Consider the following 12,306-nt stretch of genomic DNA (forward strand, 5'->3'; position numbering starts at 1 on the left):
TGCCGTACAGGCGCTGGATCACGTCGACAAAGGCTGGTGGAAAACCCATGCGGTTCATCACTGAGAACAGAAAAAGATGCCGCAATTTGTCGAATGCGCTGTCAAAATCAATGGCAACCACTGCGGCGCGGAGTCTGCACGCCGCTGCCAGTGCAATTAAATCGCGACATTCTCCTGTGGCCGTTTGTATATTAACTGAGCCGCCCGGAGTTGTCTGTTCCGGGGATAGAATGCTAGGCAGGATCTTGCGGCATCGCGTTGCCAGTAGGCGTGTAAAAATTTTACAGTCTGCGTTAAGCAGAGTCAGGGGACGGTAATGTGCTGTCGTCACACCTGGTGTCGGCTTGTGGATGGGTATAATAATTCCCGTGACGAAGGACGGCGGTACGGCGTTCCCTATCGTCAGCAGTTCATTAAACATCGTTGTCCACCGTGATGCCATTAGTGTGAAGAAAGCGCGATAAAATTCTATCGGCAATCCGTCGACACCAGGTGACTTATTCAGAGCACCTTTTTTGATTGCATCGTGGATTTCGTCACGCGTAATGGGCTCCATCAGCTCGTCCGCTTCGTCGCTGGTGAGGGTGCGAGTTACGTGTGGTAACACAGACTCCTCAGCGTGGTTGTTGGTAGTCTCCTCCTGGTACATTGTGCGGTAGTGGTCGACAAAGGCACTGACGATTTCGGCCTGGCAAGTGACGTGCTGGCCGCGACAGGTGGTGATCTCGGTGATGAGTTGTCGTCGTCGATGTTTCCTATCGGAGGCGATATGATGCATGGTCGGATGTTCTTGTTCCGCCGAATCTTGACGTCGGGTTCGCACCGTAGCCCCCTGCAGTCTACGGCGTGCCAAAGTTACAATTTGCGCCTTAATCCTGCTGCGTTCCCTCTGGGTGTCGGGGGTGGGCGGTTGGGCGTCCAGGTCGCGGAGAACGGCGTAGAAATAGTCGGTAGTGTGCCGGCGCCACATAGCAACTTCCTTTCCATACTGAATCAAAGTACGTCGAATGGCAGGTTTGGCACATTCTAGCCACCAGGTCAAGGCCGTGCAGTATTTAAGTAAGCGACGTTCACAGGTGGCCCATGTCTCGGTAACACGTTGAAGACATTCGGGATCATGAAGATGGGAGGTGTTTAGCTTCCACGGTGCACGACTACGCCAGACCACTTGCTTGGGGAAGAGAATGTTGCAGATGTAGGCACAGTGGTCCGAAAAGGCCAGGGGCCAAAGTTCTGCACCTTGGACTGCAGGTGTGAGTTCCCGAGAGACGTAAATTCTATCAAGGCGGCTCGCGGAGTGACTCGTCTGGTAAGTATGTCCAGTCGCGTCGCCGTGGCGAACTTCCCAAGTGTCGCGGAGCAACAGATCTCGGACGACAAGACGCAGTTCTTGACAGGTGTTGTAGTGGGGCACTTGATCTTTAGGGTGCAAGACACAATTAAAATCACCCCCAAGCAAATAATGGTCGCAGCGTCCAAGAAACAAAGGAGCGATTTCTTCTGAATAGAAGAGGGCCCTGTCGCGTCTGCGGGTGGAGCCTGACGGAGCGTAAATGTTGATGATACGCGTTCCCATGACGGTGACGGCCATGCCTCTGGCAGATGGAAGGTATGTGGTATCGGCCACTGGAATGCCTTCTCTGGCGTAGATGGCTACGCCGCGTCCCAGGTGGTCACCAGGAGAAGGATAAGTGTTATATCCCGCGACGTCTGGTAGTGTGGCCAGGTGTACTTCCTGTAGTAGTGCGATATCGACGTCCGACGCCCATATCATCTCTCGCAGCAGTTGAAGTTTCACGGGTGAGCTAATGGTGTTAGTGTTGATCGTCGCTATTCGGTAGGTTTGGAGCCGTGACCCGCCGTGGAGGGGAACTCCACCGGCGGAGGATGAAGAGGGACGAGGCAACGGTGAGTCGTGCCGTACGCCACCTGACGGCATTATCAGCGGCGTAACGATGCTTCCGTCTGGGGTAACTCTGTCCCCAGCGTGTGGTCCGGCTCCTCATCGATGTCCTCACTCCACACCATTGAAGGCGTTGTCGTTGTGATGGTCGTACGTTCCACTTCCGTCGTAGGGGCAGAGGACGTCTCTGCGGCAGTCGTATCTGTGGAGTCCATTGGTTCAGGAGCACCTGAGCGAGCCAGTAGAGTAGGCATCGACGTATCCACAGTCGGCGTCATGTTGTCGTCATTCGTATCGTCGTGTAGGTTCTCCGAGGCCTCGTCGGGTCGGACGGCCTCTGGAGCATCGGGGGGTGGTGATCCGTCTCGTTCAGAGACCGTACGGTGCCTCCTCTTGCGCCTCTTAGGTGAACGTTGTTTGCGGGTTCGTCCCTCCGTGTCGGAAGACGGGAGGGAGTCGCGTCGCTCTGAGAGGAAGGCCGTCGCGGGAACGTCATATGACGGGGCGTCCATATGTTCAGGCGGGTGGGTGTCGGAAGTCGTCGCTGTTGGTAGTGGCGCCGGAGTAGCGTCAGGCTTTGAGCGCGACGCGTCAGCCCCAGCGGTATCCGTAGCAGCTGGAAGGGTCACCGGTGCATGGTCCGATGGGCGGCGGCCGGTGGGAGGAGAACAGAGCGCCGATGCGTAGGTGATCGGTAAAACCGTCGTCGGAGCCGGAGGTGCCACGGTAGCGGCTGGCAATTGGGTGATTCGTCGCTGAAGACACTCAGATCTGAGGTGGCCTTCTTTGCCGCACCCAGAACAGGTCTTGGGTTGGCCGTCGTATATGACAACCGCGCGGCACCCGCTAATTTGCAGGTAAGATGGCACGTGGCGATGGAGGTCGATGGTGATCTGCCGTACACCGTTAAGAACAGGGTACGTTTGGAATTGCGCCCAGCGTTCGGCAGTGTGGCCATGTACAGTGCCATAGGGGCGGAAAGCCGCGATAACGTCTTCCGCCGGAAGCTCGAACGGGAGTTCGAAAACTCGTATGGTGCGCATTCCTAAGCCGGCATGGTCGACGGTGACCGCTCCGACATTCCCGTCGGCGTGGCAAAAGCGTAATCCATGGTTGGTGTCACGAAGTATTTTTTCACATACCGCGTCATTGACGACTTTGACGTACACAGTACTGCTTAATATGGACAAATGGATGCCCAAGATGTCAGAAGCCGGGATCTTAGCAACGTCGCGTAGGAAGCGTTCCACTTCCAAGGCCTTTGGTCGTGCGTAGTCGTTGCAGAAGTTGAAACGTAAAGTTGATTTTCGAAAACGGTTGGCCATGATTCTAGTGCACGTAAGCGACACGTAAGTGACGGTCGCTGAAATGTAAACAACAGCGAGCGCGCGCGCTCCGCAGGCGGAAATAACAACACGTCCGCACTGCACGGCGGCGAAAGCCGGACTGTCCAACTGAGCTACTCAAGGACGACTCACGCCCCGTCCTCACAGCTTTACTTCTGCCAGTACCTCGTCTCCTACATTCCAAACTTTACAGAAGCTCTCCTGCCAGGAAGTTTCATATCAGCGCACACTCCGCTGCAGAGTGAAAATCTCATTCTGGAAACATCCCCCAGGCTGTGGCTAAGCCATGTCTCCGCAATATCCTTTCTTTCAGGAGTGCTAGTTCTGCAACGTTCGCAGGAGAGCTTCTGTAAAGTTTGGAAGGTAGGAAGTTAGGAAGGTAGGAGGCGAGGTACAGGCAGAAGTAAAGCTGTGAGGACGGGGCGTGAGTCGTGCTTGGGTAGCTCAGTTGTTAGAGCACTTGCCCGCGAAAGGCAAAGGTCCCGAGTTCGAGTCTCGGTCCGGCACACAGTTTTAATCTGCCAGGAAGTTTCACTTTCAGCAATGTTATCAACAGTGGAAATGGCGTTGGCAAAAGTGTATCGCGTCTCAGGGCAAGTATTTTGAAGGAGACTGTGGTGTCACCGCCAGACACCACACTTGCTAGGTGGTAGTTTAAATCGGCCGCGGTCCATTTAGTACATGTCGGACCCGCGTGTCGCCACTGTGTGATCGCAGACCGAGCGCCACCACAAGGCAGGTCTCGAGATACGGACTAGCACTCGCCCCAGTTGTACGACGACTTTGCTAGCGACTACACTGACGAAGCCTTTCTCTCATTTGCCGAGAGACAGTTAGAATAGCCTTCAGCTAAGTCCATGGCTACGACCTAGCAAGGCGCCATTAGCCTTACATAGTTTGATAGTTATCGTATGAAATGTCTCATCAAGAACGATGTATACAACAAGGATTAAAAGTTAAGTATTTCCAAAGCAACGTACTTATCTTTATAGCAATTCATTGAGCGTCCTGTTTCAGACTACTGTTTTGTTTTGAACGGCCAGTGTCGGTTGGTCACAGTCAGTGTGCTCCCTGCCGCCGTTGGATAAGCAGCTGCAGCAGCAAGTCGTATACTCCTAGCTCACTCATTTGTTACATAGTTTAATTCTTAATTTCTTTGCGTGTTTTTGATACTTGCATTGTTTAATTCATAAATTTCGGGCGTATTATAGTATTTGAGAGTTGTAGCATCGCGTTTTAGTACCTGAATAGTGTAAATTCGCGTAGTCTCCTTCCGCCGCCGAGCAGTGTCAGCAGTGCGCAAGTAGCAGCATTACTGCATTTACTAGGCAATCTTGTATTTTAATAACCGTTCAAATTTTGTCGATTTGTTTGCGCTCTCTGTAGATTAGTTCAGACGTTCTTTGCAAAACAGTTTTTAGCATGGATAGGGACTGCAACTGCTGTGTTCGGATGCAGGCTGAGTTGGCATCCCTTCGCTCCCAGCTTCAGGCAGTGTTGGCTTCGGTCACACAGCTTGAGGCTGTTGCCAATGGGCATCACTGTGGGGGTCCGGATGGGGGTTTGTCGGGGACGGCCAGCTCGTCCCACGCATCCCCTGATCGGACTACGACTGTGGTTGCCCGGGATACTGCCCGCATTGAGGCTGATCCCTCACCTGTGGTAGAGTGGGAGGTCTTTTCAAGGTGTGGCAGGGGGCGAAAGACATTCCGGAGGGCTGAACGGAAAGCCTCTCCAGTTTGTCTGACGAACCGGTTTCAGGCTCTGTCTCAGGCTGATACTGATCTTCGGCCTGACATGGCTGCTTGTCCTGTTCCAGAGGTTGCCCCTCAGTCTGCAAGATCCGGGCAGTCGCAGAGGGTGGGCTTACTGGTAGTTGGGAGCTCCAACGTCAGGCGCGTAATGGGGCCCCTTAGGGAAATGGCAGCAAGAGAGGGGAAGAAAACCAATGTGCACTCCGTGTGCATACCGGGGGGAGTCATTCCAGATGTGGAAAGGGTCCTTCCGGATGCCATGAAGGGTACAGGGTGCACCCATCTGCAGGTGGTCGCTCATGTCGGCACAAATGATGTGTGTCGCTATGGATCGGAGGAAATCCTCTCTGGCTTCCGGCGGCTATCTGATTTGGTGAAGACTGCCAGTCTCGCTAGTGGGATGAAAGCAGAGCTCACCATCTGCAGCATCGTCGACAGGACTGACTGCGGACCTTTGGTACAGAGCCGAGTGGAGGGTCTGAATCAGAGGCTGAGACGGTTCTGCGACCGTGTGGGCTGCAGATTCCTCGACTTGCGCCATAGGGTGGTGGGGTTTCGGGTTCCGCTGGATGGGTCAGGAGTCCACTACACGCAACAAGCGGCTACACGGGTAGCAGGGGTTGTGTGGCGTGGGCTGGGCGGTTTTTTAGGTTAGATGGCCTTGGGCAAGTGCAGAAAGGGCAACAGCCTCAACGGGTGCGGGGCAAAGTCAGGACATGCGGGGACCAAGCAGCAATCGGTATTGTAATTGTCAACTGTCGAAGCTGCGTTGGCAAAGTACCGGAACTTCAAGCGCTGATAGAAAGCACCGAAGCTGAAATCGTTATAGGTACAGAAAGCTGGCTTAAGCCAGAGATAAATTCTGCCGAAATTTTTACAAAGGTACAGACGATGTTTAGAAAGGATAGATTGCAAGCAACCGGTGGTGGAGTGTTCGTCGCTGTTAGTAGTAGTTTATCCTGTAGTGAAGTAGAAGTGGATAGTTCCTGTGAATTATTATGGGTGGAGGTTACACTAAACAACCGAACTAGGTTAATAATTGGCTCCTTTTACCGACCTCCCGACTCAGCACCATTAGTGGCAGAACAACTGAGAGAAAATTTGGAATACATTTCACATAAATTTTCTCAGCATGTTATAGTCTTAGGTGGAGATTTCAATTTACCAGATATAGACTGGGACACTCAGATGTTTAGGACGGGTGGTAGGGACAGAGCATCGAGTGACATTATACTGAGTGCACTATCCGAAAATTACCTCGAGCAATTAAACAGAGAACCGACTCGTGGAGATAACATCTTGGACCTACTGATAACAAACAGACCCGAACTTTTCGACTCTGTATGTACAGAACAGGGAATCAGTGATCATAAGGCCGTTGCAGCATCCCTGAATATGGAAGTTAATAGGAATATAAAAAAAAGGGAGGAAGGTTTATCTGTTTAGCAAGAGTAATAGAAGGCAGATTTCAGACTACCTAACAGATCAAAACGAAAATTTCTGTTCCGACACTGACAATGTTGAGTGTTTATGGAAAAAGTTCAAGGCAATCGTAAAATGCGTTTTAGACAGGTACGTGCCGAGTAAAACTGTGAGGGACGGGAAAAATCCACCGTGGTACAACAACAAAGTTAGGAAACTACTGCGAAAGCAAAGAGAGCTCCGCTCCAAGTTTAAACGCAGCCAAAACCTCTCAGACAAACAGAAGCTAAACGATGTCAAAGTTAGCGTAAGGAGGGCTATGCGTGAAGCGTTCATTGAATTCGAAAGTAAAATTCTATGTACCGACTTGACAGAAAATCCTAGGAAGTTCTGGTCTTACGTTAAATCAGTAAGTGGCTCGAAACAGCATATCCAGACACTACGGGATGATGATGGCATTGAAACAGAGGATGACACGCGTAAAGCTGAAATACTAAACACCTTTTTCCAAAGCTGTTTCACAGAGGAAGACCGCACTGCAGTTCCTTCTCTAAATCCTCGCACAAACGAAAAAATGGCTGACATCGAAATAAGTGTCCAAGGAATAGAAAAGCAACTGGAATCACTCAATAGAGGAAAGTCCACTTTACCTGACGGGATACCAATTCGATTCTACACAGAGTACGCGAAAGAACTTGCCCCCCTTCTAACAGCCGTGTACCGCAAGTCTCTAGAGGAACGGAGGGTTCCAAATGATTGGAAAAGAGCACAGATAGTCCCAGTCTTCAAGAAGGGTCGTCGAGCAGATGCGCAAAACTATAGACCTATATCTCTTACGTCGATCTCTTGTAGAATTTTAGAACATGTTTTTTGCTCGCGTATCATGTCATTTCTGGAAACCCAGAATCTACTACGTAGGAATCAACATGGATTCCGGAAACAGCGATCGTGTGAGACCCAACTCGCTTTATTTGTTCATGAGACCCAGAAAATATTAGATACAGGCTCCCAGGTAGATGCTATTTTTCTTGACTTCCGGAAGGCGTTCGATACAGTTCCGCACTGTCGCCTGATAAACAAAGTAAGAGCCTACGGAATATCAGACCAGCTGTGTGGCTGGATTGAAGAGTTTTTAGCAAACAGAACACAGCATGTTGTTATCAATGGAGAGACGTCTACAGACGTTAAAGTAACCTCTGGCGTGCCACAGGGGAGTGTTATGGGACCATTGCTTTTCACAATATATATAAATGACCTAGTAGATAGTGTCGGAAGTTCCATGCGGCTTTTCGCGGATGATGCTGTAGTATACAGAGAAGTTGCTGCATTAGAAAATTGTAGCGAAATACAGGACGATCTGCAGCGGATAGGCACTTGGTGGAGGGAGTGGCAACTGACCCTTAACATAGACAAATGTAATGTATTGCGAATACATAGAAAGAAGGATCCTTTATTGTATGATTATATGATAGCGGGACAAACACTGGTAGCAGTTACTTCTGTAAAATATCTGGGAGTGTGCGTACGGAACGATTTGAAGTGGAATGATCATATAAAATTAATTGTTGGTAAGGCGGGTACCAGGTTGAGATTCATTGGGAGAGTGCTTAGAAAATGTAGTCCATCAACAAAGGAGGTGGCTTACAAAACACTCGTTCGACCTATACTTGAGTATTGCTCATCAGTGTGGGATCCGTACCAGGTCGGGTTGACGGAGGAGATAGAGAAGATCCAAAGAAGAGCGGCGCGTTTCGTCACCGGGTTATTTGGTAACCGTGATAGCGTTACGGAGATGTTTAATAAACTCAAGTGGCAGACTCTGCAAGAGAGGCGCTCTGCATCGCGGTGTAGCTTGCTCGCCAGGTTTCGAGAGGGTGCGTTTCTGGATGAGGTATCGAATATATTGCTTCCCCCTACTTATACCTCCCGAGGAGATCACGAATGTAAAATTAGAGAGATTAGAGCGCGCACGGAGGCTTTCAGACAGTCGTTCTTCCCGCGAACCATACGCGACTGGAACAGGAAAGGGAGGTAATGACAGTGGCACGTAAAGTGCCCTCCGCCACACACCGTTGGGTGGCTTGCGGAGTATCAATGTAGATGTAGATGTAGATGTAGATATTCTGCGAGAGCTTATAGCGTGCCTATCGGCCCCCTCAAAATAACACTGTGTCGGCACTTCTGTCGACACATCAGAGACCATATTGTAATACCTGAATAATTGTAAAATAAAGTTATTATTCAACTTTTATACGTATTTTCCGGACAAACCTCGTACACCAGAAAATGCACAGTCTGAGGTGACTAGGAGTTAAAGGATGAGGCTGACCTGGGCGCTATGTCGCTGCCCTGCTGCATGAAGGCCCCGAGGGCGAACCACAGGCTGTTGAGGATGCTGAACTCGTTGGTGAGCGCGCCGCCGGCGGGATCCTTGCCGCCCCCGCCGCCCGCACCTCCGCCCCCGCCGACCCCGACGGCGCCGATGCCGACGACGCCGTCGGCCGGGCAGGGTCCGGGCCCGCTGACGAATGCGAGCCCGGGGGGCTCCTGGAAGGCGGGCTGCAGCAGGCGCCACTCGTAGGGCGAGAAGCGCGACACGATGAAGAGCACGATGCTGACGCCCACGTACGAGAAGATGACGCACACCCAGATCTCCTTGCTGAGCGGGTTCAGGAAGCTGAACACGCCCGGCTTCTGCTTCACCGGCTTCTTGATCATGATGCTGATGCCCAGCGACATGAACGGCTTGCTGAAGTCGATCACGCGCTCCCGCTCCGACGTGATCGTCATCGACGCGATCGCGATGTCCGCCTCCTGGTGGCACACCGCAATGATTTTATCATGACTCGTACTGCGATCATAACACAAAATTACTTGTGTAGCATCACATTCGTGCAGACTTCGATATCAACTACGAGGGTTGGAACTTGAATGGTGACAACTATCTATTTACAGCTCGTACAAAATAGATACGTGTTTCAAAGTTTTAATAACCTTCAAATTAGAGTCACCAGCATTGTGCATAACCCGTTTCCAGCGATGTGGAAGTCGTAGGATACCCTTCGCAGTGCCAGTTGTGTTGGCAGTTCGAGCGGCTTGGTCTGTTGCCCGACGAAATTGTAGCAGTTCTGAAGCGAGTTGAACTCACTAGCGCTTACGTCAGGGGAGTGCAGTGGATGGTATACACCTACAACCACCAAAGATCTTGCTGAAAACCCAAGGAAATTCTGGGGATTGGGTTGTTTGGGGAAGGAGACCAGACAGCGAGGTCATCGGTCTCATCGGATTAGGGAAGGACGGGGAAGGAAGTCGGCCGTGCCCTTTGAAAGGAACCATCCCGGCATTTGCCTGGAGAGATTTAGGGAAATCACGGGAAACCTAAATCAGGATGGCCGGACGAGCGATTGAACCGTCGTCCTCCCGAATGCTGGTCCAGTGTCTAACCACTGCGCCACCTCCCTCGGTGGAAATTCTGGTCTTACGTAAAATCGGTAAGCGGGTCGAAGGCTTCCATCCAGCCACTCACTGATCAGTCTGGCCTGGCAACGGAAGACAGCAAAACGAAAGCTGAAATTTTAAATTTAACATTTGAGAAATCTTTCACGCAGGAGTACCGTAAAAACATAGCGCCGTTTGAGTCTTGTACAGATTCCCGTATGGAGGACATAGTGATAGACATCCCTGGGGTTGTGAAGCAGCTGAATGGGTTGAAAATAAATAAATCGCCAGGTCCTGATGGGATTCCAGTTCGGTTTTACAGAGAGTACACTACTGCATTAGCTTGCATTTATCGCGAATCTCTTGCCCAATGTAAAGTCCCGAGCGACTGGAAAAAAAGCGCAGGTGACGCCTATATACAAGAAGGGTAGAAGGACGGATCCTCAAAATTACAGACCAATATCCTTAACATCGGTTTGTTGCAGGATTCTTAAACATATTCTCAGTTCAAATATAATGAATTTCCTTGAGACAGAATAGTTGCTGTCCATGCATCAGCACGGCTTTAGAAAGCATCGCTCCCGCGAAGCGCAGCTCGCCCTTTTGTCACATGATATCTTGCGAACCATGGGTGAAGGGTATCAGACGGATGCCATATTCCTCGACTTCCGGAAAGCGTTTGACTCAGTGCCCCACTGCAGACTCCTAACTAAGGTACAAGTATATGGGATTGGTTCTCAAATATGTGAGTGACTCGAAGACTTCTTAAGTAATAGAACCCAGTAGGTTGTCCTCGATGGTGAGTGTTCATCGGAGGTGAGGGTATCATCGGGAGTGCCCCAGGGAAGTGTGGTAGGTCCGCTGTTGTTTTCTATCTACATCAATGATCTTTTGGGTAGGGTAGATAGTAATGTGCGGCTGTTTGCTGACGATGCTGTGGTGCACGGGAAGGTGTCGTCGTTGAGTGATTGTAGGAGGATACAAGATGTCTTGGACAGGATTTGTGGTTGGTGTAAAGAATGGCAGCTAACTCTATATATAAATAAATGTAAATTAATGAAGATCAATAGGAATAAGAATCCCGTAATGTTTGAATACTCCATTAGCAGTGTAGCGCTTGGCACAGTCACATCGATTAAATATTTGGGCGTCACATTGCAGAGCGATATTAAGTGGGACAAGCATGTATTGGCAGTTGTGGGGAAGGTGGATAGTCGTCTTCGGTACATTGGTAGAATTTTGGGAAGATGTGGTTCATCTGTAAAGGAGACCGCTTATAAAACACCAATACGGGATATTCTCGAGTACTGCTCGAGCGTTTTGGATCCCTATCAGGTCGGATTGAGGGAGGACATAGAAGCAATTCAGAGGCGGGCTGCTAGGTTTGTTACCTGTAGGTTTGATCATCATGTGAGTTTTACGGAAATGCTTCAGGAACTCGGGTGGGAGTCTCTAGAGGAAAGGAGGTGTTCTTTCCGTGAATGGCCACTGAGAAAATTTAGAGAACCAGCATTTGAGGCTGACTGCCGCCAACTTATATTTCGCGGAAAGACCACAAAGATAAGATAAGAGGGATTAGTGCTCGCGCAGACGCATATACGCAGTCATTTTTCCCTCGTTCTGTTTGGGAGTGGAACAGGGAGAGAAGATGCTAGTTGTGGTACGAGATATCCTCTGCCACGCACCGTATGGTGGATTGCGGAGTATGTATGTAAATGTAGATGTAGATATATAGCACTTAGCAGCCCCATCAGTTAAGCAAATCAGTAACAGCTTGCACTGTACGTGCTTCAGCATTGTCCTGCAAAATGATGGTCAGGTCCTGCAGAAAGTGTCATCACTTCTGTCTCTATGCTGTTTACTTTTGGAACACAACCTGCGACCAGCTTAGAAATAATGACAGTTTCTGCAGGACCTGACCATCATTTTGCAGGACAATACTCAAGCACGTACAGTGCAAGCTGTTACTGATTTGTTTGACTGATGTGCCTGGTAAGTGCTATACTACCTACTGCACTCATCTGACAAGTCCTCGTGAGTTCAGCTCGATTTCTAAACTGAAGGAAACATTTCACGGCATTCGCTTCAGAACTGCTACAAATTCGTCGGGCAATAGACGGCGCCGCTCGAACTGTCAATACACCTGGGAGTGCTAAGTGTATCCTACGACTTCCACATCGCTGGCAACAGGTTATACACAAAGCTAGTGCCTACTTTGAAGGTCAGTAAAACTTTGAAACACGTATATATTTTGTCACTATTAAAGTTCCAACCCTCCTACAACTACGGCTACATCTACATGTACGTGAATACTCTGCAATTTCAGAAGGTGACTTCATAAGTCTGGTGAATTTCCGTGAAAGAGTGGAACATTTTTGTTGCGCCTTCATGGTTGGTAAGCTTCATTATTCCAAGAATTGTATAAAAAATTTCAACAATGTAC

The 12,306-nt window shown here is 49.9% G+C and overlaps 1 protein-coding gene across 1 annotated transcript in view; it reads right to left on the reverse strand.

Annotated features, from left to right (window-relative positions):
• LOC124612850 (glutamate receptor 1-like) overlaps positions 1–12,306 on the reverse strand; it is a 502,148-nt gene that overhangs the window by 38,748 nt on the left and 451,094 nt on the right. Inside the window, exons 13-14 of the mRNA XM_047141279.1 lie at positions 8,915–9,239; positions 8,755–8,833 (exon numbers count right to left, since the gene is read on the reverse strand). Coding sequence (XP_046997235.1) covers positions 8,755–8,833; positions 8,915–9,239 — 404 coding nt within the window. The remainder of the gene's footprint in view (positions 1–8,754; positions 8,834–8,914; positions 9,240–12,306) is intronic.

Source organism: Schistocerca americana, chromosome 4, assembly GCF_021461395.2.
Source record: "Schistocerca americana isolate TAMUIC-IGC-003095 chromosome 4, iqSchAmer2.1, whole genome shotgun sequence".
NCBI lineage: Eukaryota > Metazoa > Arthropoda > Insecta > Orthoptera > Acrididae > Schistocerca > Schistocerca americana.